We start from the raw sequence: 27,794 nt of genomic DNA, 5'->3' as shown, positions 1-27,794 counted from the left end.
TCAGTCAATGGGAAGAGTTTTTCTTTGTCTACCCTATTTAACCTTGTCATCATCTTGTCACGCTCTATAAAATCTACCCAAACTCTCCTTTGTTCCAAGTGCATCAACTCCATTTTCTCCAATTTAAACGGAAAAATTCCCCATCGCTGGAACCATTCTGATAAATCTCCTCTGCTTCCTCTCGAGGACACTCACATACTTCCTAAAGTGTGGTGACCAGGACTGGATGTAATTTTCTAGTTGTGGGAGAACTAGAGCTTTGTGAAAGTTCAACATAATCTTTCTGCTTTGGTACTCGATAGGTCTACTTATAAACCCAAGATCCCATGTGCTTTGCTAATTATCCGTTTACCCTGTCCTGCTGCCTTCAAAGATCTATGCACAGGAGGACTCGCTGATTTCTGTCCCCGGGCTAATTTCAAGATTGTTAACCAGCTTTTTATGTGCTGTTTCATCAGACACTTTCTTAAAATCCATATAGACAACATCCACTGCATTCTCTGTTATTTCATCAAAAAATTCAAATAGATACGCCAAACATGACCTGCTTTTACCAATCTGGCTCTCCGGTGATGAGGAAACTTTGGGAAGTCAGGAGGTGAGCCATTCACTGTCCTGCTTTCTAAAACAGTTCTGAATGTAGCAACTTAATCATGAATGAGGTTTTATAAGACCCAGGGCACAGATGGTGTGAGGGTTGTCAAACACGCCACCTATTAGTAGCCAAATCCTCAGTTGTCCAATGTTATCTCAAATGATTATATCCAGTTGATTAATTCTGACATTCAGGCTCCCAAAGTACCTGTGGCTTTGTGCTGATGCTGCACCTTTTCTGGGCCGCAATCCCTTTGGCTGAAGATGAAACACACAGGACATTTGTTGCTATTGACTTTTCTGAGATGTCTTTTCTTATTGAATCATAGAATTTACAGTGCAGAAGGAGGCCATTTGGCCCATCGAGTCTGCACAGGCCCTTGGAAAGAACACCCCACTGAAGCCCTCACATCCCTATCCCCGTAACCCAGTACCCCCTCCTAACCTGTTTAGACACTATGGGCAATTAATCACGTCCAATCCACCTAACCTGCACATCTTTGGACTGTGGGAGGAAACCAGAGCACCCGGAGGAAACCCACGCACACACGGGGAGGATGTGCAGATTCTCCCCGTGCAGATATGTTTTTATTCTTTTGCTTCACTCCTTCTCATTTCTTCAGTGCTTTCCGAGATGGTATTAAGACCCACAGACCAAGCCTGAGGTTCGCCCCTGGTCTGTGAAGATTCAACAATTCCCAGGAAGACTCAACAAGCCACCTGCAATAGAAAACGTAAAGGTCATCCAGGGTTCATATTCCTGGTCACTATCCATTGGCTTGTCGTGGATGGTGCTCAGCATTCATTGTCCACCCCTAATTTCCTTCGGAAATGCAATTAAATGGCCTAGAAGCCATTGAGTTGCAGCCAAGAAGGTGGGTCCACACCACCTTCTCAAGGGCAATCAGGAATGAGCAATAAATAATGGCTTTGACAGCAACATCCCATCAATGAGTAAAACAAATGTAGATTTGATCACAATAAGAACTTTAGTCACTTAAGGATGGTCTGCGGTGACTCCACTGAAAGCTCAGACAAGGTCAGAAACCTTAATGACTCCCATAAGTGACACATGTAGAAATGCAGAAAGGCATGGTAGCACAGTGGTTAGCACAGTTGCTTCGCAGCTCCAGGATCCCAGGTTCAATTCCCAGCTTGGGTCACTGTCTGTGCGAAGTCTGCACGTTCTCCCCGGGTCTGCGTGGGTTTCCTCCGGGTGCTCCGGTTTCGTCCCACAGTCCAAATATGTGCGGGTTAGGTGGATTGGCCGTGATAAATTGCCCTCAGTGTCCAAAAAGGTTAGGTGGGGTTACTGGATTATGGGGATAGGGTGGAAGTGTGGGCTTAAGGAGGGTGCTCTTTACAAGGGCCGAAGCAGACTCAATGGGCCGAATAGCCTCCTTCTGCACTGTAGATTCTATGATTCAATGATTTCATGTGCATGCAAATGCAGAAATGAGTACACAGTAGCATTGTGGATAGCACAATTGCTTCACAGCTCCAGGGTCCCAGGTTCGATTCCGGCTTGGGTCACTGTCTGTGCGGAGTCTGCACATCCTCCCCGTGTCTGCGCGGGTTTCCTCCGGGTGCTCCGGTTTCCTCCCACAGTCCAAAGATGTGCAGGTTAGGTGGATTGGCCATGATAAATTGCCCTTAGTGTCCAAAATTTAATTTAATTTAATTTTTCAAAATTGCCCTTAGTGTTGGGTGGGGTTACTGGGTTATGGGGATAGGGTGGAAGTGTGGACCTTGGGTAGGGTGCTCTTTCCAAGAGCCAGTGCAGACTCGATGGGCCGAATGGCCTCCTACTGCACTGTAAATTCTATGAAACTTCTATACATAAACATATGCAATGCACATAAATGAACATATGCTCATTCACATAACAATATTCTTAACTAAATGTTTCTGTTTCCTTAAGTTTTCTGGAGAAGTTGCAGACTTGAGCAATGGATCCAACACACATTTATCAAAGGTCCACCTGTAAGGAATGTAGAGAGAACTATTGTATGTACCTCTGCCCAGGCAGCTGGGTGCAGCTCAGAGTGTGAATGAGATAGAAAGAAGGAAAAGTAATTTTCATTTATATTGCCCTCAGGACATTCCAGAATGCTTTGCTGCTGCAGAATTGCTCTGTGAAGTGCAGTCAATGTTACAATGTAGGAAGCACATAGCTAGTTTCCAACAACATCTTCCCACAGCAGCAATAAGGTAAATGACCAGGTAATTAGTTCTTTGGTAATATTGGCAAGGATATTGGTGGACGTGGGTCAGTAAGGGTAGTACCCTGCTCGTCTTAATATAGTATTATGGGATGGGTTACATCCATCTGTGCAGGCTTAATCATCGAATCACCAAATAATACTCCAAAACGAGGCCATTCAGTCCACCACGCTTCTGCTGGCTGTGAAAGATCAATCCAATTCCTCTTGTTTCCCCACTCTATCCCCAATGTTCTGCAAATCTTTCCTTGCAAATATTTATTCAATTACCTTTTGAACATTACTATTGAATCTGCTTCCACCACCCTTTCAGCTAGCGCCTTCCAGACCATAACAGGACCGTTGAATAATAACTTCTCCTCCCTTGTGGCTATTTTGCCATTTTATTTTCAAATTTACATCCTTTGGTTAATGGCCCTGACTGCGGTGGGAACCTTTGTTCTGAGAAATGGAATGAGGCATAACGGCGGACAGCGCTAACCCTGCCCCGGTGAGATCTCGCCCGCCTACCACCCGGCCCTGAAACCTTGCTTCTTTTAAAAACCACAAAAGTAATGGAATTCATATTCCAACTCCCTCATTGGAAATTCAAGATGTTACAACTACAAATCTCAAGCTAAACCTCTTGGCACGGAACCTAAAAATATAGCCAGGAATAGCCACAGAAGTGGAAATCCCTTCTGCCACAACACTTCTCGACTTACGTCATCTCAACACCCACCAGTAATGTGCGCTGTCAGGCTTCATGTTGGGCTGAATCGTTCTGCTTGTGAGGCCTGTTTTACACTGCTCGGCTTCACTAGGGATATATCAAAAGAGGTTGTGTTTGTGATTAGCTGTATATCATTACCATTGATCTCCACAATACAATGAAGCTGCGATCGGCTTTAATTGAGTTTCATTATTTTGCGCTGCAGGGCAGGAGGGTGATCCCGGTGCGACACCGCATTCCCTCCTTCCCACGTCCTTCCCAGCCCCAAATGCCCATCCAGGTGCCAGCGGCGGCTTACCGGGTGACGTGCTTGTTTCTGAGTCAGAGGGTTCTGGGTTCAAGCTGTGTGTGTGTGTGCCGGCTGGCAGCTACATTACAACTGCAATTACCCTTCAAAAAATACTTCATTAGCTGTAAAGCATTTTGGGATTTGCTCAGGGTTGCGAAAGCTGCTATATCAATGCACCACCACGACCAGTGGTGGTGGCTGGAATACATTAATCTGCCGTACAGTTAAAAACTGCGAGAATGATGGTGCGGCATCAACAGATTTGAGCCAAATCTCAGCGGTAGCTCTTGCCTCTCAGTTAGAAGGTCTTTTGTTCAAATCCCACCCGAGAGTTTTCAGGCGAGGCAGTGCCGTAGACGTATTGCCACCTGTCTGATAAGCCAGAGACCCAGGGTAATGCTCTGGGGGTATTGGGTTCGAATCGCACCATGGCAGATGGTGAAATTTGAATTCAATAAAAAAAAAATAGAAGTCTAATTGTCGTAAAAGCCCACCTGGTTCCCTAATGGATAGGGAATTTGCCATCCTTACCTGTGATTTCAGATCTGCAGCAATGAGATAGATTCTTAACTACCCTCTGAAATGGCCGCGCAAGCCACTCAGTTCACGGGAAATTAGGGAAGGTCAGTAAATGCTGGCCTTCCTGGTGAATCCCACAAAATATTTTTTTAAATTGCAGGAAATAAATTGCAATAAATTCCTGTCATTCACTGCTCACCACCTTGTATTTTGCCGCTGTTTGGGTCAAAGGGTTTGAGCAGCGAAAATGGACCACCAGAGTGAACGTGGGATGGCCACAATTACAGAGCAACTGGACAGGGCTCTGGTCAGATTGCTCCTCGAGGACTGGAGCCAGTTCTATTCGTTAAGAAATAAAAGCAAGATGCAAGTACTGGAGGCAGTGTAGAGAAAAGCCAGGAGGATAATTCCCAGGTTCAAGGTTTGGAGTCATGAGGACCTTTTGGAGAAACTTGGGTTTTTCAGCCTTGAAAGGAATCATCTGAGAGGTGAGTAGGAGTATAGAGAAAGTTTAACCCGGAATATTACTTTTAATTTAAACACCTAGAGTAGAGGTGGGGGAATGGATGCAAGGTCAAAATTGGTTATTTTTTGATGTGGTTCAACTCGCAGTGATTCATGCATGAAATGATCTTGTGGGTTTATTTAGAAGGAAAGGAGATATTTTGGAAAAAATGAGATTCAGCAGTGAGGAGACCAGAAGATGTCCCTGTTTGGATGAATTCACAGATTATCATAGAATTTACAGTGCAGAAGGAGGCCATTCGGCCCATCGAGACTGCACCGGCTCTTGGAAAGAGCACCCTACCCAAGGTCAACACCTCCACCCTATACCCATAACCCAGTAACCCCACCCAACACTAAGGGCAATTTTGGACACTAAGAGCAATTTATCATGGCCAATCCACCTAACCTGCACATCTTTGGACTGCGGGAGGAAACCGGAGCGCCCGGAGGAAACCCACGCACACACGGGGAGGATGTGCAGACTCCGCACAGACAGTGACCCAAGCCGGAATCGAACCTGGGACCCTGGAGCTGTGAAGCAATTGTGCTATCCACAATGCTACCGTGCTTCCTCCCTCACACTGACTCATGAGTTGTGCTGTTGTCCAAATCCGCCTTTCACATCGCGATTGATCAACGATGACTTGTGGCCCAACTATCAAAAAATCCAAATCGGGCTTCTGTCATCCTTCACGCTATTCCAATCATTTTACCCCTCTGGCATTGTTTAATTGTGATGACTTGTCCACTTTGGTTCCCTTCCAATGTCTTCTCCTTCCATCTGTGAAGGGACTTTGCATTATGGATGAGCTGAAGTATTGTTTTTAATCGTTATCGAGCTCAGAACTGCTAATGTAATCTGAGAGCAAGGCTTAAATGATAGCATGATTCAATTTTAGCCTGTGTCATATTGCACCCTCTCTGGTTCAGAGGACCAATGACATCACAGCTCACTGCTGATCTGACTGTTTCCATGTCAGAGTTCCATTAAGTAGGTCAAAGTCCATGAGGTGTCCTGTATTCCCCTGTTCACCTTATCCACCAGAGATCTGTTGGTCCTGTAGATTCTGAATAATATTCCTTTGGTACTGCGATCCATTTTAACATGCTCCAAGTGGATACTTGCTGTTCTTTCTTGCAATGACAGAGTGAACAGAAATTTGTTATTTCCCATTCTGTCTTCCTCTCCTAACAGTGTTCAGACCTCCGAGGGTTGACTATCACTCGTGCTGACTTCCCAAAATACATTATATTCTTCATGGGTGGATATGACAATTTGTGGAGTACAGAAGGTGATTGGAATTTCAATGCCGTTACAGATCAGCTTCTAAGAGATTGACTTGTTGAGTGGCAGGATAAGAAAATATATGAGGGGAGATTCTCTCGGACTGCCAGTGAGTGACAGGAATTCCGATGGCTCAATGAATCGGGTGTCAGGCAAAAAATAGGTTTCACGGCGGTCATGAAACCGGTTGGGAATTTCCCATCCGCTCCGTCCCGCCAACCGGCCCTGATGAGGTTCCCAGCGGTCCCCACGAGGTACCCACCCAGACCCAGCGGGAACATGCAAATAGCTCATTAGATCTGATTTGAATCTCATTTATGGGCAGGGCGCCTGATTCACCTGACTCCTGAGATGCGGCCGTCCAGGCGTGAGTTGGTGCAAGACCTGAGAAACGGGCACCGGGCAGCTTGCACTCTCAGGGATGGCAAGGGGGTGATTATCCTCCCTACAGTTGTCTCTGTGTGCCGGGGGGAGGGGGTGGTGGTGGGAGTGGTCCTGCATGGGAGGAGGGTACGAGGCATTGGTGCTGAGCTGGAAGGGCTCAGGTCAGGGACGGGGGTCATTTGATTCGTCTTCCCATCTACTGCCGTTCAACCCTTTAAACTGTCCAAGGATCTGTGAGATGAAGGTAAACATATTCCCTTTAATGTGGTGGAAACCTTGAAAGTTTTTTCACAGTTAACTTCATTGCCCTTTAACCTTTTCAAGCCGGTTTGCATGCCTAGAAGCCAAAAAGCTTGGAACTCCGTTGTTTCCATTCAGTTTCATGGACCTTTGCCTTTTAAGTGCCTTTTGATTGATAAGTCCATGCAGTTTCAAAGGGAAGATTATGGTTGTTTATTTATATAGCTCTACAATGGTTCATTAACTCTCAAGTGCTTCCTCTTTTGAGCATATGTTTTTCGAATCATAGTTTTTTTTAAACAGGCTGTCTCTTTCTTCTTCAGAGCTTCCAATAAAGAACAGGTTGGTTCTCGATCTAATTGCTGCCCCCACATCCGCTCTTACTAGGATGAGAAGGTCCAACCTAGGAAGATGGAAATGACATCCATCCCGGGAAAGGCTCCCATTCCTGAGCCCCTCCAGCCCAGCACAAGCCCCCCCACAACACTCCCCTCGAATGAAGGACTCACCTCGGCACCCTGGAGGCAATTGTAGGGAGGGTACTCACCCCCTTGCATCTCCTCGGGATGCCAGGTTGGCACTGCGAAGGGATGGGGCCTGAGAGTGAATTGGGGGAGAGCTGAAGAGTGGGGTGATGAGGGATAGGAGATCGGGGGGGCTGAAGGGGATCTGGGGGGTTTGAAGGGAAGGAATGGTGTGGTAAAAGGGGCGATTGAGGGGGAGGCTACAGTGAGGGAATGGGGGAGTGCTGGTCCCTTGCCAGTGATTAGGGTTGGGGGGGGATTGCCAGTGATTAGGGTGGGGGTGAGGGCTTGCCAGTGATTAGGGTGGGGGGATTGCCAGTGATCCGGGGAGGCTGCAGCAGTAATCTGAGATTGGGTCACCCTTTAAAAATGGCATCCAGATCTCTAAGGAGCAGAACCTGTCAGAGAGATTAGCTCCCGTCCCTTGCAGGTCCAGCGAGAACCCTGATGTGCCACTGAATGGCACGGAAAACACAATCCTTGGTAAGAAAAATGTCTAAGTGCCATTGAATGACAGATCAGGTTCACTCCGCGCCTACAGGAAACACTCAGGTTTTCCCGCTGGTGGGAGTGCTTAATCTTCATTCAGGAGAATCGCGCCCATGATGGACCTAACCGGACTACAGTCCGACCAACGTTGACCACCTTAAGCGAGAGAGTGCATAAACCTAGGTGGAGATTTACATGCTCCACTGGGACGGGGCCCTGGGGATCGAGCAGATCAGCCAAAAGTCCATTGCAATTCAGTAGGTCAGATAATCCCAGCGACATAGGGGGCAGGAAATTCCCACCCCGCGTCTCACCCAAATCAGTAAGATGTTCGCTGGTGATCAGTAGCAGGACTCCAGGTTAACTTTGACCCTCTTTAGCCCAGAAACCAGTTATGCATCCCTTAAGGTGAAGTCAGGATAGAGGTCGTATAAATCGAATGGTGCAACTGTGAAGTTGGAATACGAAAGTGACTTGGAGGTTTCTGTACACAGATCTGATGGCGGTCGGTGGTAATGTAGTAATCCAGAGGCCCAGGCTAATGCTCTGGGGACATGGGTTCAAATCCCACCACAGCAGCTGGTGGAATTTTAAATTCAATTACTAAACCTGGAATTTAAAAAAATACCTCGGGCGAAATTCTCTGTAATCGGCGCGATGTCCGCCGACCAGCGCCAAAAACGGCGCAAATCAGTCTGGCATCGCGCCGCCCCAAAGGTGCGGAATCCTCCGCATCTTGACCGGCCGAGCCCTAACCTTGAGGGGCTAGGCCCGCGCCGGACTGATTTCCGCCCTGCCAACTGGCGGGAAAGGCCTTTCGTGCCCCGCCAGCTGGCGCGGAAATGACATTGCCGGGTGGCGCATGCGCAGGAGCGTCAGCGGCCGCTCACGGCATCCCCGCACATGCGCAGTGGAGGGGGTCTCTTCCGCCTCCGCCATGGTGGAGACCGTGGTGAAGGCGGAAGGAAAAGAGTGCCCCCACGGCACAGGCCCGTCCGTGGATCGGTGGGCCCCGATCGCGGGCCAGGCCACCGTGGGGGCACCCCCCGGGGCCAGATTGCCCCGCGCTCCCCCCAGGACCACGGAGCCTGCCCGTGCCGCCTTGTCCCGCCGGTAAGAGAGGTGGTTTAATCAGGCATTCTAGCAGCGGGACTTCGGCCCATCCGGGCCGGAGAATCGCCGGGGGGGGGGGGGGCCCGCCAACCGGCGCGGCGCGATTCCCGCCCCCGCCGAATCTCTGGTGGCGGAGAATTCGGGACACGGCAGGGGCGGGATTCACGCCAGCCCCCGGCGATTCTCCGACCCGGTGTGGGGGTCGGAGAATCACGTCCCTCGTCTCAGTAATGGTGGCCCTGAAACCATTATCAATTGCCATAAAAACCTATCTGACTTACTAATGCCCTTTAGGGAAGGAAATCTGCCATCCTTACCTGGTCTGACATACATGTAACTCCAGAACCACAGCAATGGGGATGACTGTTAACTGCCCTCTGATATCCACGATCCAGCCGCTGGAATTGAATCACTACATTAAACTTCAATACGGAATGAAAATGGATTGACTACCCAGCATCAACCTCAGTGTCGGAAACGACAGCGGTAAATCTAGCCCTCGACCCTGCAATGACCTCCTTACTAACATCGGGGGACTTGCGCCAAAATCATGAGATCTGTCCAACAGGCCAGTCAAGCGAAAACCTGACATAGTCATACTCACAGAATCATGCCTTACACACAAGGTCCCAGACACCACGATCACCAGTCCTGGCTATGTCCTATCTCACCGGCAGGACAGACCCAGCGGAGGTGGCGGCTCAGTGATATACCGTCGGGAGGAAGTTGTCCTGCGAGCCCTCAACATTGTGACTCATGGAGTCTCATTGCATCAGGCCAAACATCAAGAGGCACGGTGGGAATGATCTTCACAGCAAGAAAAGTGCAGAGAGCAGCAACAACCTCTATTGTTGGCTTTATTTGACCTCACAAAGGCCTTCAACTCTATCGACCGCGAGGGATTGTGGAGCATCCTCCTGGAATGTGGCTGCCCACAGAAATCCATCACCATTCTCCTCCGCCTCCGCTGCGGTGAAATGCAAGCCATGATCCTGACCAACCCACCTGCTGCAGGTCAATATGAATGCTAACTGGAGTTAAGCAAGGCTGTATCATCGCACAAATGCTCTTTTTCATCTCTCTCGCCACAACACTCCACCTCATCTCCATGAAACTCCCCACTACAGGGGAGCTACTCTATAGAATGCACCAGAAACTATTCAATCTATGTAACATCCAGCCCAGAAGGTACTAATTTCCATCTACCGCCTTCCATCGACTGATGGATCATAGATTATCATAGAATTTACAGTGTAGAAGGAGGCCATTCGGCCCATCGAGTCTGCACCGGCTCTTGGAAAGAGCACCCTACCCAAGCCCACACCTCCACCCTATCCCCATAACCCAGTAACCTCACCCAACACTAAGGGCAATTTTGGACACTAAGGGCAATTTATCATGGCCAATCCACCTAACCTGCACATCTTTGGACTGTGGGAGGAAACCGGAACACCCGGAGGAAACCCACGCACACACGGGGAGGATGTGCAGACTCCGCACATACAGTGACCCAAGCCGGGAAATCGAACCTGGGACCCTGGAGCTGTGAAGCAATTGTGCTAACCACTATGCTACCGTGCTGCCCTACTTTGATGGAACACCACTTTGGCACTGGCACAGAATGTACTCTGGCTGGGGGACTTCAATACCCATCATCAAGAGTAGCTTGGCAGCACCACTACTGACTGTGCTGGCCGGGTCCGAGACTGATAGCTGCAGAAGGTGGCGAGGGAGCAAACAATCGGGGAAAACCAACCCGACCTCACCAACCTGCCTGCCACAGATGCATCTGTCCATGACTGTCCCGGTAGGAGTGACTACTGCACAGCCCTTGTGGTGGGGAAAATGCTGGAGTCAATTATTAAGGGTGAAATCACTGAGCAGTTGGAAAATGGGGACAGGATCCATCCAAGTTAGCATGGATTCACTAAAGGGAAATCATTCTTGACAAATCTTCTGGAATTTTTTGAGGATGTGACCAGTAGAGTGGACAGGGGTGAACCAGTGGATGTGGTGTATCTGGACTTTCAAAAGGCTTTTGACAAGGTCCCACACAAGAGATTAGAGAGCAAAATTAAAGCTCATGGTATTGGGGGTAATGTATTGACGTGGATAGAGAACTGGTTTGCAGACAGGAAGCAGAGTGTGGGAATAAACTCCTTTTCGGAGTGGCAGGCAGTGACTACTGGGGTACCGCAGGGTTCAGTGCTGGGACCCCGGCTGTTCACAATATACATTAATGATTTGAACGACGGAATTCCATGCCATATCTCCAAATTTGCAGACGACACTAAGCTGGGCGGCAGTGTGTGCTGTGAGGGGGATGCAGAGAGGCTGCAGGGTGACTTGGACAGGCTGGCTGAGTGGGCAAATACTTGGCAAAAATGTGGGGAAATGTGGGGTTATCCACTTTGGTGGCAAAAACAGGAAGGCTGTTTATTATCTGATTGGTGGCAGTTGAGAAAAAGGCGAAGCGCAACGAGACCTGAGGGTCACGGTGGAATAGTCGCTGAAGGTGGGCGTGCAGGTACAGCAGGCGGCGAGGAAAGCTAATGCCATGCTGGCCTTCATAGCGAGAGGATTTGAGTACAGGAGTAGGGATGCCTTGCTGCAATTACACAGGGCCTTGGTGAGGCCACACCTTGAGTATTGTGTGTAGTTTTGGTCTCCTAGTTTGAGGAAGGACATTCTTGCTATTGAGGGTGTCCAGCGAAGGTTCACCAGACTGATTCCTGGGATGGCAGCACTGACATATGAAGAAAGACTGGATCGACCGGGCTTGTACTCACTGGAGTTTAGAAGAATGAGAGGGGATCTCAGAGAAACATATAAAATCCTGATGGGACTGGGCAGGGTAGATGCTGGAAGAATGTTCCCGATTTTGGGGACGTCCAGAACTAGGGGTCACAGCCTCAGAATAAGGGGTAAGCCATTCGGGACTGAGATGAGGAAGAACTTCTTCTCTCAGAGAATTGTGACCGTGTGGAATTCTCTCCCATGGAAAGCTGTTGGGGCCGGTTCACTGGATATATTCCAGAGGGAGCCGGGCGTGGCCCTTGAGGCTAAAGGGATCAAGGGGTCTGGAGAGAAAGCGGGAGTGGGATACTGAATTTGCATGATCAGCCATGATCATATTGAGTGTTGGTGCAGGCTCGAAGGGCCGAATGGCCCACTCCTGCTCCTATTTTCTACATTTCTATGTTGAGATGAAATCTTGTCTTCACACTGAGCCTTCCCTGCATCGTGTTGTGTCGCACTACCACTGTGCTGAGTGGGATGAGTTTCAAACAGATCGAACAACTCAAAACTGGGCAGCCAGAGAATTGGACCCAAATAAAATTGCTAACCTCATGGTCTGAGATACCCCACTCTACCATCAGCCAGGAGATGAACCCAGTTCAATGAAGAGTGCAGGATAGACTGTCAGAATCAGTATCAGGCAAAAATGAGGCGTCATCCCGGGAAAGCTACACCACCAGTCTACTTGCAGCGAGACAGCAAAAAACACATGCAGGAGACGGAGCTAATGATCCCACAACCAACGGATCAGATCTAAGCTCTGCAGTCCTGAGGCACCCAAACATGAGGGGTGGTGGACAAGTAAACAACTAACTGGAAGAAGAGGCTCCACATATATCGCCATCCTCAAAGATGTGGAAGCCCAGCATATCAACGCTAAAGACAAGGCTGAAGCACTTGCAGCCATAAGTGCCAAGCAGATTATCCACCTTGGCCTCCTTTACCGTTCCTTCACTGTCGTTAGGTCAAAATCCTGGAACTCCCTCCCTAACAGCACTGTGGGTGTACCTACACCACATGTACTGCAGCGGTTCAAGAAGGCAGCTCACCGCCACCCTCTCAAAGACAATTAGGGATGGGCAATAAATGTTGGCAATGCCAGTGAAACCCAGATCCCTTGAATTGATAATTTAAAAAAGGTCCCTGGAATCATGGATGCCAGTCTTCAGTCAATTTGATTCACTGCACTTTATATCAAGAAATGGCTAAAAGCCTGGAGAACATTCCAGCGAGAGTATCAGAGCCTGGTACTCAAGTCCTAGCTATGCGCCTAGCCAAGCTCTCCCACTGCAGCTACACCACTGACATCTATCTGGCAATGTGGCAAATTGTCCAGGTATGTCTTGCCCACCAAAAGCAGGACAAATCCAACCTGACCAATCATTGTCCCATTAGTCGATTCTCCTTCATCAGTAAAGCGATGGACAGTGTCGTCAACAGTGCTATCAAGCATCACTTACTCAGCAATAACCTGCTCACTGGCGCTCAGTTTGGCTTCCCCTAGCGTCATTCAGCTCCCGTTCCTATTATAGCCTAGGTTCAAACATGGACCGAAGAGCTGAACTAGAGATGAGGTGAGATTGCCCTTGACACTGGGGCAGCATTTTAACAAGTGCAGCATCAAGGACCCCAGCAAAACTGGAGTCAATGGGAATTGCGGGGAAAGTTCCTCGTGGACTGGAGTCACACTTCGCACAATGGAAGATGGCTGCGCTTGTTGGCGGTCAATCATCTCAGTCCTGGGACATCACTGCAGGAGTTCCTCAGGGTAGAGTACCTAGGCACAGCCCTCTTCAGCTGGTTCATCAATAATCATCCCTCTATCATAGGGTCAGGTGTTGGGATGTTCACTGGTGGTTGCCCAATGTTCAGCAGCATTCAGGACTCCTCAGATACTGAAGCATTGTGTGTACAAAAGCAGCAAGGTCCGGACAACATTCAGGTTTGGGTTCATAAGTGTCAATAAAAATTCACACCACACAAAAGTGCCAGGCAATGACTATCTCCATGAAGAGACAATCTAACCATCGCCCCTTGATATTCAATGGCATTACCATCCTGGAAACCCCCACTATCACCATCTTGCAGTTACCAGTGACCAGGAACTGAACAGGACCAGCCATGCAAATACTGTGGCTACAAGAGCAGGTCAGAGGTTGGGAATCCTGCAGTGAGTAACTCCCCTCCTGACTCCCCAAATCCTGTTCACAATCTACAAGGCACAAATCAGAGTGTTATGGACTAACCCCCCCGCCCCCCACCTCCCCTGCCCCCCTCCATCACCACCACCACCACCACTTGCCTGAATGAGTGCTGCTCCAATAAAACTCAAGAAGCTCAACACCATATAGGACAAAGCAGCCCGTTTGATTGACACCCCACCCACCAACCTAAACATTCAATCCCTCCATCACCAGTGCACAGCGGCAGCACATGTGTATTATCCACAATATGCACTGCAGCAACTTACCAAGGCTCATTTGACAGCATCTTTCAAACCCCTGACCACTACCATCTAGAAGGACGAGGGCTATGGATACCTGGGGACACTACCACCTGCAAGTTCTCCTCCACGTCACCCCATCCTGACTTGGTTCCTTCACCATCACTGGGAGGCATTCTGGAACTCCCTCCCTAACAGCACTGTGGGTGTACCTACACCATATGGACTCCAGCAGTTCAAGAAGACAGCTCGGCATCAGCTTCTCAAGGGCAATTGAGGACGGGCTGGTCTAGCCAGTAATGCCCACACCCTGTCAACAAATAAGAAACAAAACGTTGTAAATCTGTTAAAAAATGTATTAATTTTAGAAGCAAAGGTACAGAGTACATAAATATGGACATCACGGTAGCACAAGTGGATAGCACTGTGGCTTCACAGCGCCAGGGTCTCGGGTTCGATTCCCCGCTGGGTCACTGTCTGTGCGGAGTTTGCACATCCTCCCCGTGTGTGCATGGGTTTCCTCCGGGTGCACCGGTTTCCTCCCACAGTCCAAAGACGTGCAGGTCAGGTGGATTGGCCATGAGAAATTGCCCTTAGTGACCAAAAAAGGTTTGGAGGGGTTATTGGGTTATGGAGATAGGGTGGAAGTGAGGGCTTAAGTGGGTCGGTGCAGACTCGATGGGCCGAATGGCCTCCTTATGTTCTATGTTCAAGGAAGTTGTGGTAAATATTTCTAAATCACTGGTTAGGTCCAGGTTGGAATAGTGCTTTTCTCTCAGTGTTACACTTCAGGAAAGACATAAATATCATGGAGAGTTTGTAAAGGAGATTTATTACAAAGGTAGCTGAATGCAAACTTCAATTATGTGGAGAGGCTGAAGAGAGCCGAATCGTTCTCTCTCTCGAGCAAGGGAGGTTAAAGAGAGATTTAATTGAGATTTTTGAAATCATAAATGGTCTGGTAGAGTAGACAGGGGAAAACCAGGGCGGTTGCTAACCGGAGAACACAGACTAATGCTAATTGGCAAAATAAGCAGACGGGAGATGAGGAAAAATGTTTTAAGCAGAGAATATTTATCATTGGGAAGGTGCAGCCTGGACAGGAGGTGGAAGCAGATTCGAGAGTAACTTTCAAAAGGGAATTGGATAAATCCTTGAAAACAAAAAGTTTGGAGGGTTGTGGGAAAAGGCAAGGGAGTGGACGGCTCTCTCGAAGAGCTGGCAGAGGCGTGTAATGGGCCAAATAGCCCCCTTTGTGCTGTGTTTCAATGATTCAGTAAATCTGATCATTCTTGTGGAGACTGTCCCTGAACACCCAGGGAACTACCCTGGCAGGCTGTTGAACGAATACTTCACAGCTGCCTTCACTCCACAGAATGAGGAGGCAGATATTAGGGGCTGTTTAGCACAGGGCTAAATCGCTGGCTTTGAAAGCAGACCAAGGCAGGCCAGCAGCACGGTTCGATTCCCGTAACAGCCTCCCCGAACAGGCACCGGAATGTGGTGACTAGGGGCTTTTCACAGTAACTTCATTTGAAGCCTACTTGTGACAATAAGCGATTTTCGTTTCATATGGAACTCGGGGAGAGAGAGACTGTGAGGATCTTGAGCAAATTGTCATCGGGAGTGATTGGGGGGTGTTGGCAGGTTAAAAAGTGGACAAATCTCCAGGTCCAGATGAATTATGTCCCAGGATGCTGTGGGAGGTGAGGGAGGAGATTGGAGGGGCTCTAACCTAAATGTTTAATTCTGGCCACGGGGGCGGTGCCAGAGGACTGGAGAACAGCTAATGTGGTTGGAGAACAGCTAATGTGGTCCCACTATTAATGGAAGGTTGTAGAGATAAGCCTGGGAACTACAGACCAGTGAATCTCATGTCAGTGGTAGGGAAAGTATTGGAGAAAATTCTGAAGGAAGAATCTATCTCCACTTGGAGAGGCAAGGTTTGGTCAGGAATAGTCATCATCCCTTTGTCAGAGGGAGGTCAGTCCGAACAAATTTGCTTGAATTTTTTGAGAATGTGACCAGGTGTGTAGATGAGGGTGGTGCAATTGATGTAGTTTACATGGATTTCAGCAAAGCCTTTTGGCAAGATCCCAGATGGGTGACTTATAAAGAAGGTAAATGCCCCTGGGATACAGGGGAACCTGATAAGGTGGATTCAAAATTGGCTTATTTGTAGGAAAAAGAGGGTGATGACAGACGGCTGCGTTCGTGACTGGAAGCCAGTGACCGGTGGCGTTCCACAGGGATCTGTGCCGGGCCCCCTATTATTTTTAATTTACACAAACAACATAAATGATTATATGGGGGGTAGGATCAATAAGTTTATGAATGACACAAAGATTGGCCAGGTGATTAACAGTGAGGTTGAGGGTCTTGGGTTACAGAAGATACAGACGGGATGGTCAAATGGGCAGGTTAGTGGCAGATAGAATTTAATTCTGAAAATTGTGAAGTGATCCACTTTGGAAGGAGTAATTTAACAAGGACGTATTCAATGAATGGCTTGACACTGGGAAGTTCTGAAGAATATAGAGACCTTGGTGTTTTTGTCCATAGATCTCTGAAGACAAAAGGGCAGGTAAATAGGGGCAGCGCGATGGCACAGGGGCTGCACAGTGGTTAGCACTGCTGCCTCACAGCACTAGGGATCCGGGTTCGATTCCGACCTCGGGTGGCTGTGTGGTTTGTACTTTCTCCCCGTGTCTGTGTTGCATGAATAGGGCGGGGATTGGGCCCAGGTGGGGTGGTCTTTCAAAGGATTGGAGCAGACTCGATCGGCTGACTGGCTTCCTTCTGCACTGTCGGAATTCTAGGATTCTTTGAACAAAGGCATATGGGATACTTGCCTTTACCAATCAAGACATAGATTACAAATACAAGGAAGTCATTTGGCGTTGTATACAACTTTGGTGAGGCCACAGCTGGAGCACTGTGTGCAATTCTGGTCGCCACATTATAGGAAGGATGTGATTGCACTGGAGGGGGTGCAGAGGAGAATCACCAAGATGTTGCCTGGGATGGAACATTTAAGTTATCAAGTGAGATTGAATAGGCGTGGGTGGTTTTCGCTGGAGCAGAGAAGACTGAGGGGCGGTCTGATCGAGGTGGACAAGGTTATGAGGGGCATGGACAGGGTGGATAGGGAGCAGCTGTTCCCCTTAGTTGAAGGGTCAGTTACGAGGGGGACACAAGTTCAAGGTGAGGGACAGGAGGTTTAGGGGGGGATGTGAGGAAAAACCTTTTCACCCAGAGTGTGGTGAGGGTCTGGAACGCAGTGCCAGGCAGGGTGGTGGAGGCGGGTTGCCTCACATCCTCTAAACAGTATCTGGATGAGCACTTGGCACGTTGTAACATTCAAGGCTATGTGACAAGTGCTGGCAAATGGGATTAGGTAGGCAGGGCGGAAGTCTTTCATATATTGGTGCAGATTTGATCGGCCGAAGGATCTCTTCTGCACTGTACCATTCTGGTTTAGCACAATGGCTGGTTTAGCACAGTGGACTAAACAGCTGGCTTGTAATGCAGAACAAGGCCAGCAGCGCGGGTTCAATTCCCGTACCAGCCTCCCCGAACAGGTGCCGGAATGTGGCGACTAGGGGCTTTTCACAGTAACTTCATTGAAGCCGACTTGTGACAATAAGTTATTATTACGTGATTCTGTGAACACTTTCTGAAGAATTCTATCTTTATCATTTCAGATTCATCGAGTTTCCCGGACATCATTCACCCAGACATCAGAACAATGTTCTTAAAGGCTTAAATGATCCTCCTGTGAATGGCTGTGATCTTTCTTGTTGCCATTTGGATTCTCCGCTGAAGAACGTTGAATCCCAGTTCTAAGACCCTTCGCATCAGCAGAAGTACGCCCCCCCCCCACCCTTTGCTGCGATGAGTGGATTCCTCTCATACCTGGACCCTCGACGGGTTCACTGGGGAGCCACATGGATGGCATTGAACTCGCGGATTCTTCGCACCAAGCCTGTGGAATCGATGCTCGAAGATTCCACTCATCAAGGATCGGGTCACTCTAAACTGGCCCAGGTACTCACCACTGTCGACCTGGTGTCTCTCGGAGTTGGCAGCTGTGTGGGGACTGGCATGTATGTGGTGTCAGGTCTGGTGGCCAAGGAGATGGCAGGACCTGGTGTGATTGTATCGTTTATCATCGCAGCAGTGGCCTCCATCTTATCCGGTAAGCGAGTGAAGACTAATTATTTATGTGTCCTTCCCTAATTTCAAATGGTGGATTGACTGACTGGAATGATACTGAGCCCTGGAGATCAGGAAGATCCGCGGTTCGAGTCCTGATTTGTGCTTGTTTGATTTCAGCTGGAGGCAGTTTACAGGAACATAGATCATAGAATTTACAGTGCAGAAGGAGGCCATTCAGCCCATCGAGTCTGCACCGGCTCTTTGGAAAGAGCACCCTACCCAAGCCCACACCTCCACCCTATCTCCATAACCCAGTAACCCCACCCGGCACTAAGGGCAATTTTGGACACTAAGGGGCAATTTATCATGGCCAATCCACCTAACCTGCACATCTTTGGACTGTGGGAGGAAACCGGAGCAACCGGAGGAAACCCACACAGACACGGGGAGAACGTGCAGACTCCGCACAGACAGTGACCCAAGCCGGGAATCGAACCTGGAGCTGTGAAGCAATTGTGCTAACCACTGTGCTACCGTGCTGTCCCGAACAGGAGGAGCCATTCAGCCCCACCACCCTGTTCCACTGTTTAAACCGATCACCGTGGACCTGTACGTTCAACTCCATTTGCCTGCCATAACTCATTCTTTAATATCCTGAGTGAACAAAAATCTTTCAATCTCAATTTTGAAATTTTAATTGATCCTGATATCCACAGGCTTTTGGCGGAGTGATTTCCAAATTTCCATTCACTTTTGAGTGAGGGGGGGTCATGTGGTTGGGAGGGGACGAGCTAAATTTATTAAAATGTATGTAAAAGCATGAAAGTGAGGTCCTTTCTGTGGGGCGGGGAAAATCGTGAAACGAGATCTTGCCGGCGAGAATCACATCGTTGTTCCCACTGACGGCGGATGCAGGCACAAAATCTCCCCCAGCAGGTGGAAGTTGAGACAGAATCGTACACTCAAGGTCTTCACTGCTGAACCGGCATCTGCTGTGCTGAATGGGTTATGGTCACTGCTCTCTGGGAGTTCATTTTATTGGTGGTTAATCCCGTTAATTATAAAGATCTCAGTTTGATGTACAGGAATGAGTTTCCCCTGGAGTTACAGTGATGGAATGGGAATAATCCCAGGACAATTCATTTATCCCTCCCCTGATCCCAGCCACTGGACCTTATTGCTGCTAGCCTCCAACCTTGTCTGCTGTCCAAACGTTATCAGATCTGAAAGTCGACCACCATATCCTGTTCACCCATTCACCCTGCCTCACATTGGATTCTGGTCTGCAAACATCTCAGTTTTTACATTTAATTCTCCTATTTAAATCCCCCCATGACCTTACCACTCCCGGTCTCAGTAATCTCATCCAGCCCTGCAACTCTCTAAATTCCCTGTACACCTCCTTACCTTTTCTGCGTCCCCTATGTTCATCACTCCACTATCATGTCTTCATGAGTCCCAATTTTATCCCGTTGTCTAGTCCAGAGACATCAATGTTCTCTTTCGGTGCTCTCAAATCCCGATTGGATTACTGATTCACGTTAAAGTTAAATAGCCCTGTTCTATGTGGAAATGGACCCCTTGCTATGTGAAGTGGTGACTCAGTAACACGTCGGCACCCTCCCCAGCCCACTCTCTTTATTTCATTCAGATTATTTTAACCTGAAAGAGAGAGCCATTCTCTTCCAAGACAAAAGTTACTTGCATCGAATGGAATCTCATAGAACATGACACTGAATGCTTGTTCTTAATCTGATCCACACTACTACACAATGCCAATCTGTCATTGCTCACCCTGTCTAATTAATGTGTTTGTAACATATCCAGTCTAGAAAGCTGAATTATTAATATGAGTCATCTGTTCCTTATCCTAAAAGGGTTGCTCTTGGTTTTCATTGCCGTGTAACATTGTGCCCCTGCTGGGCAGGTATTCAGTGGCGTGAAGGGGGGGGGGGGAGGGGGGGTGGAGATATAAACTAAGGAGGGTGCCAACACCACCTCCTTCCCGCCCACCAATGGGCTCACCCCCCATAATACGGTAGGTGGGTGGGGGCCAAAATCGGCAGCCCACCTGTCATACTAAAATAAATAATCGAGGGTTAGTTGAGTTTGTTAACAAGCCAATTGACCTCGATAGTACTCGTCCATGCCATAACACTGGCGGGGTGGGCAGTCAGGAGTGAGCAAGCTGCTTTTCAAAAATCTTTTTCAAAGGACGGGAAGGAGGGATGTACTAACTTCAGTGGGGGGAGGGGGTGCGGTGGGGGGGGGTGCCGTTAATGTATTAGTGAGTGCCTCCTAATCACCGGCCCGCACCCACTCCTTGAACCACTGGCAGGCAATTTAGCCTATGCAATGTTCTCCGCACGCACGGATGGCGAGGTCTTTGTAGTTGAAGTGCTCAGAGAACATATGGCTTTGTAAACGAACAAAACTGTGTATTAATTAACTGACTCATTATGATGTAAGATTGCAGTTGGATATTACGGCTAAATACAATTAACTACGGTTAACTCTTATTAATCACTGTCGATTCAGGAGCTGCTCGATGTGCGACTGTGCTCTGTGCTTGTTGTCCAGATTCTGTCTCTGTCTGTTGTCCAGGAGATTACCTCATATCTCCATGAGGCCTGTCTTCCAGTGACCTACTTCTGTCACTACGCCACCTGTGGTCAGATGCTAGAATCTCAGTTTATGCATTCGGCAGCTATCCCAACTTATAGTTTGGTTATTAAATCAGACACAAATGGTATTCTACATATCATTACAGCCGACCCGTAAAACATTATGGCTGTGGGGTAGTTGTTGTTGAGTGAATCAGCTTTCCATTAACTTTGCGTCTGTTGTGGATTGAACAGGTAGTTTTAATAATAATAATAGCTTATTGTCACAAGTATGCTTCAATGAAGTTACTGTGAATTTTCAAAGTGAATTGGATATCTAATTGAAGGGGACATTTTTCAGGCTACAAGAGGCAGTGGGATTGGTTGGATTGCTCTTTCAAAGACCCATCACAGGAATGATGGGCTGAATGAGTCGTGTTTTTAAAGGTTCTTTATAACTTCCTTGTTTTTAAACTCTATTTCTCAATTTATAATTGAAGGTCCTGTTTGAACTGCTTTCTAAACCTGCTCTACCACCTTCCGTCATTTGGGCCCATATAACCCCAGGTTCCTCTGCCCCCGTAGTCCCTTTAGAATTGTATCCTTTATTTTATATTGCAGGTACTCATCTTCCCATCAAAATCTCTCACTTCAGGGGCGAAATTCTCCCCCAATGGCGCGATGTCCACCGACTGGCGCCAAAAACGGGGCCAATCAGACGGGCATCGCGCCGGCCCAAAGGTGCGGAATGCTCCGCATCTTTGGGGGCCGAGCCCCAACATTGAGGGGCTAGGCCGGTGCCGGAGGGATTTCCGCCCCGCCAGCTGGCGGGAATGGCGTTTGTTGCCCCGCCAGCTGGCGCGGAAATGCGGCGCATGCGCGGGAGCGTCAGCGGCCGCCGACAGTTTCCCGCGCATGCGCAGTGGGGAGAGTCACTTCCTCCTCCGCCATGGTGGAGGCCGTGGCGGAGGCGGAAGGGAAAGAGTGCCCCCACGGCACAGGCCCGCCCGCGGATCGGTGGGCCCCGATCGCGGGCCAGGCCACCGTGGGGGCACCCCCCCCGGGTCAGATCGCCCCGCGCCCCCCCCCAGGACCCCGGAGCCCGCCCACACCGCCTGGTCCTGCCGGTAAATACCAGCTTTGATTTATGCCGGCGGGCAGGCAATTTCTGGGCGGGACTTCGGCCCATGCGGGCCGGAGAATTGAGCGGGGGGTCCCGCCAACCGGCGCGGCCCGATTCCCGCCCCCGCCCAATCTCCGGTACCGGAGACTTCGGCGGGGGCGGGGGCGGGATTCATGGCGGCCAACGGCCATTCTCCGACCCGGCGGGGGGTCGGAGAATGACGCCCCATGCCTCTCGGCAGTGTCTGTCTATTCCAGCAGCCTGCCCAGGTTCCCTCGACATCTATCAAGATTCTCCCACACTTCACAATACTTGAATGTGCAGTTCAATTTTCAGAAGAAACATTTCACCAACACACATGACGTTGGATGGCAGATTGACCCTGGTGCAGGACCTTGCCTTCTTCGTTTAGCCCCTTCAAAGGGCAGTGCAGAGGGAGTGCTGCACTGTCAGATCACTAGTTGGGGAAGGCGAGTGTGGTGCTGCTGAAATTCAAAGAGCAAATTAGCCAGTTATTCATCTCCTTTACTGTTTGTCAGATCTTACTGAGCAGCAATTGGCTGCTGTATTTGCAACACTGATTGCGCATGTCGGGTAATTAATTGACGGTTGCTGCTCTTTGCGATGTTCTGAGATGGTGACTGAGCGACTGTATAAATTGCTGACTGCCTTATCGAGCAAACACATAGTCACACGGCCCAGAGGAAAAAAGAAACAACCTGTATTTCTATCGCACCTTTCATGATCTGATGATATTGCAAATGAAATAATTTTGAAGTGCGATGTCAGAGACATGGCAGCCAATTTGTGCACAGCAAGATCCCGCATACAGCAAGGTGATGATGGCCAGATCCTGTGTTTTTCTTCATTAATTATGGCGCCATAAATATTGGCCCAGATCACAGGAATAGTAAACAATGTTGCCCAGGAACTTGCCTCCCAGATGTTTGGGATATTTTGCATGTAAATTTGAGAGATGGAGGGCGGGATTTAACAGAATGGCTTCTGGGTGTGATCCTCTGGCTGCGTTGCAGCCGGAAGGCAGCGTGGTGCGGCCTGCAGGTGCTGGGAGATCCCTCTTCCTGGATCTATCCGGCTCGACATGCCTCCTGAGATTTAAAGCGACCTCGCGAGACATCACAATCTAAATCCTGCCCATTGTGGGCGGGATCACTATTTTGCAAATCTGCATATTAGCTAATCTCACTGTAATATGCATCCCCACGATCTGCCCAAGGCATTGGGATCTGACCCCCCTTTCCTTGGAGATCTAGGGCGAGCGTGGTTTAATGCTGACCTCCACAAAGGAGACCAGCTGGAACGGTACTTGTGGGGATTGGAGAACCCCAGGTGCTTTCCCTGTGGACAGGGTGGTACCCTAGCCCTGCTGGTGCCACCTGGGCAGCCTGTGACACTGGCAGTGCCAAGGTGTCCAGGTGGCATTTTTCCAGCGACGGGGATCGGGCCCGGGGGTGCCTTGCATGGCTGCGGTGCGGTGCAGAGGTGTTTTGGGGCTTTGTGGGGGTTCGGGTATCGTATCGGGAGGTCCAGAGATCGGGGCGCCGAGAGATCGGCTCGCCGTTTTGGAATAACCTCGTCTGGGTGTTCCTCGCTGAGGCCCTGAATAGGACCAGAGTCCCGATAGATAGTGTGGTGTTTCTCTGCTTTGTGAGCGCTGGGACACACCGTGCTTATTTCAGACTTTTCCCATTTGGCTCGATCAGTGTCATTTGTGGCTTTTGTATTCGGGAGTTTTTTCCTGGGTCTGTCAGTGGGTTTCCCACCGCTATCTAACCACACTTAGTCACTTTTTTGGGCCATTGGGAGTTTCTCACCTATTTAGCCCGCACTTAGAATTATTTTCATCACCGGGGAGCTGAATTCACTGACCAAACCGGCCCCTCAGAGATCGGGCCACCATTTTGAAATGGTGCCTGAATCTCGAAGTGGGCTTGAGGGTATCCCACGTCCCCCACCCACAAGCAATGTCACCCCTCCCCCACAAACATGGGCACGACCCCCCCCCCCCCCCCCCACCCCCAAGTGATGACACCGCGCTATGGGGTCGCTGAGGGCCCCGCTTTTCAGGCCCTCCTGCATCATTGGAACCCTGGAACCGGGGCACCCTAGTACTGCCACCCTGGCACTCTGTCAGTGCTGCTGCTGGCTTTGGAGAGCTACCTGGCAGTGTCAAGGTGCCTGGATGTCGGGGCAGGACCAGAGTGTTCACCCTGCCCAGTCCCTGACCACCCAGGGGCCGCCGATGGCCCGGGAGTGCCCCTGAGTGCAGTCTGAGTTTCTGTGGACCAGTGATGAATGTGCAGTGCAGTTTCAACAGAGCAGTTGATGTTTACCTCCCTGTAATATTTGATGAGTTTGTGTAGAACAGGACCTGAAATCGTAAAAAGAAAAAAGAAATAGGCTGATGCAGCTAGCAACGGGGCTGTTCTGAGAGTTAAATGATCGCGATCACACTGAATCATTCTGAACTTTGCGTCCATCAGTCTCTGTTCATCCTCCTTCTTTAACAGATGGCGTCTCTCTGTGTGTGCGTCCATCTTAATTCCTGTCTACTGACTCAATATTGCCATGGTAACCCTTGCGCGCGCACACAATTCTCTCTCTCCAGAGGTCTTTCTCTGAGCTCTAAGCTCCAACCCTCTGTTATCCCATCACATCTTTGGCTGTCTCTCTCTCTCTCTCTGTGTGAACGATGTGAGACCAGTCGATGGCCCTCGGAACGTTTAGCTACAAAATCGTTACTTCCTGGAAAGCCACACTGCTGCCTTCTCCTACTCGCACCCATTCTTTCCCAGGAACTCAGACGAGGAAACTCCACACCTTCCTCCGCCTTCTCTTCCTCATAAACCCCTTCTTCCTTGCAGACTTAGCAAAACCCAGCTCGGAGTCACCAGATTCCCACTTGCTCCTCTGCTACCCTGTATTACCTCGAGGGATCTCCAACAGGGTTTGGTTTGGCCTCTCTACATTAGGAAAACCCCTCAAGGAAATTTTTAGGGACACTTTTAGCCAACTGGCCACCTACTTGCATTTCAAAGAAGAACTGGTGACAGTTGACAGCGATTAACTCTGATCATAGTTTTATACCTGGCACCTTGCCCCAGTTCAGATAGCAACAATGAAATAGGCATTGAATTGAGAGAGAGAAGCTGTGATACCTCCTGTACCATGATCTACAGGACCCTGAGAACAGGTTCCAGCAGGACAACATAGAATCATCAGGAAAACACCCAGCAAGATCTCCTTGTTATGTATCGGGATCTCACCAAACCTATTTCTCACCATTCACTTTCCAGGATTTTGATGGATGAATTGCTATGATTCTGATTCTAATCGGGTGAAACTGTTTTCATGGGCAGCAAGGTTGGTATCCCGAGGTCACAGATTTGAGGTAATTTTGGACAAGAGGGGAATATTCTATGATATGAGTTTAGATCCACAAAGGGGGGTGGAAACAGTTTGAATGGTAACTTTCAAAAAGAGAATTGGATAAATACTTCAAGGAAAAAAAGTTGCAGAACTGTAGAAATAGGGGCGATGAGTGTGCTTCAGTGAACCTTTTTTTGGAAGAACTTGTCAAGCACATTGGGCTGAATGGACATAGGTCCCTGGGGAGGTCTCCCTATCACAGGGATACGGGGGGGGGGGCTCCCTCTATTACATGGATCCGGGGGGGGGGTTCTCCCTATTACGGGGATCCATGGGGGGGGGGGGGGGTTCTGCCTATTACAGGGATCCAGGGGGTGGGGGGGGGATTCCCCCTATCACAGGGGTCCCTGGAGGGGGGGTCTCCCTATTACAGGAGTCTCTGGGGGAGGGGTCTCCCTATCACAAGGGTACCCTGGGGAGTCTCCCTATTACAGGGATCCGGGTTTTTTTTCCCTGTTATAGGGATCCGGGGGGGGGTGGAACTCCCCCTATTACAGGGGTCCCGGGCGGGTCACGTTACCCCGGTACTTGAGGGTGGGGGGGTGGCACTCAGGCAATCCAGGGGTGGGGGGGAAGGTGCAGCGGATTTGCAGTGCAGGAGGGGGATGCCAGCTGTGGGACTCCTCGACTTGGCCGTCCATTCAAGATGGCGGCCCGATATCGGGATTCCCCCGAAAATCCGCTCATATTCTTCGCCATGCATATACTTGAACAGCGTGGACACTGAATTGCATCCTGCTCTAAGACCACAAGGGCATTGTAAAACTAGCGCAATTCAGCTCCGGCGTGAGAACTGGATTCTCCGCCGACGGGATGTTCCATTTTGCCGGTAGCCCGGGGGTTTCCCAACGGCGTGGGGCTGCCCGCCAATGGGAAACCCCATTGACTGGCTGGCGTAATGGAGCATCCCGCTGGCGGGGTGAAACAGAAATGTGGCGGGGCGGAGAATCCAGCCCATGGTTTCCCAGACGGAGAATCTTGGCCCGTATGTTTTCCAGAAGCAGTTAGATATAGTTCTCGGGGCTAAGGGGATCAAAGGATATCTGTCACCCCCAGCACAGACAGTGACCCAAGCCGGGAATCGAACCTGGGACCCTGGAGCTGTGAAGCTAACAGTGCTAACCACTGTGCCACCGTGGTGCCCGGGATCTTTTATGTTTACCCGGGAGGGCAGGGCAGGGCAGGCCGTTTCAGGTGAATGGTAACATTCGCAAGATGCAAAGGAACCCATTGAGCCCAATTGGAAGCGAGTGATCCTTCATCCCGAGGGGCTGTTTGAGAAGGACAGGGAGGAATCAAATAGATATGTATTAGTTAGAGTTTTACAGGTGCAGAGGTTTAGAGCGTCTGGAAAGGTGGTGCAGGAGGGAGGGCTTTAGATTCCTCGGACACTGGGACAAGCTCTGGGGGAGGTGGCTGAGTCAGGACTGAGTTCCTTGCACGACATTTTTCCCCTGCTGTTTGTAGAGCTTCAACCAAACTTAGAAGGGGCGTGGAAACGAAGAGAGAATAGAAGGGAAGGATACCAGGATGCACAAAATACTGGGAGTGACAGATAGAATGAGAATAGAGAATGGTAAGTTAAGAGTGAAGTTGGAATAAGGGAGAAAGTAATGACGTCTAAATCAGAGTTACTGTGCATGTATGTGAATGGGTGATGCAGTGAATAAGACTGGGGAGTTACAGGCGCAGACTGCACTGTGGAAATATTATGTTGTGGTGATAACAGAAACGACTGTATTTCGGTACATGTGTCAATAAATCAAATTAGATCAAATCAACCTGGACTGGGTGTTAAATATTCCTGGGTACAAGGAAAGTTAGGAAAGGAGGAGGGGTGGCAGTATTGGTTCGGGAGAACATTGCAATGTTGGAGAAAGAGGATGTCCCTGAGGATTCGAGGACAGAATCTATCTGGCTAGAGGAACAAAAAGGCCGCAATCACATTGGTCAGTGTAATCTAGAGACTGCCAGCTAGTGGGAAGGATGTAGAGCAAATCTGGAGTGAAGTTACAGAGAGATGCAAAAATTATTGAGTAGCTATAATGGGGGACTTTCATTCCCCGAATGTAGTCGCAGATTAAGCGTGGAGAGGGGCAAGTATTCCTACATTCTGTTCATGAAAATCTTCTACAGCAGTGAATCCAACAAGAAAGGGGGCAATGTTGCACCTAGTTTTTGGAAATGAAGTGGAGCAAGCAAATCATGTGTCAGTGGGGTAACATTTAAGATACAGTGATCATTGTACCGTAAAGATTCGGATGATGGTAGAAAAGGAAAGTGGACAATCCAGAATAAAAATAATTAACTGGGGAAGAGCCATCTTCAATGGGTTGGTGG

At 49.3% G+C, this 27,794-nt stretch overlaps 1 protein-coding gene across 1 annotated transcript in view; it reads left to right on the top strand.

The window, feature by feature from the left end:
* Positions 1 to 27,794, top strand: part of slc7a14a (solute carrier family 7 member 14a) — a 114,741-nt gene that overhangs the window by 20,863 nt on the left and 66,084 nt on the right. Inside the window, exon 2 of the mRNA XM_072473657.1 lies at positions 17,825 to 18,318. Coding sequence (XP_072329758.1) covers positions 18,015 to 18,318 — 304 coding nt within the window. The 5' untranslated portion in view covers positions 17,825 to 18,014. The remainder of the gene's footprint in view (positions 1 to 17,824; positions 18,319 to 27,794) is intronic.

This window comes from Scyliorhinus torazame, chromosome 14 (genome assembly GCF_047496885.1).
Source record: "Scyliorhinus torazame isolate Kashiwa2021f chromosome 14, sScyTor2.1, whole genome shotgun sequence".
NCBI lineage: Eukaryota > Metazoa > Chordata > Chondrichthyes > Carcharhiniformes > Scyliorhinidae > Scyliorhinus > Scyliorhinus torazame.
The sequence above is the reverse complement of the archived record's forward strand: the minus strand, read 5'-3'. Positions and strand labels throughout refer to the sequence as shown.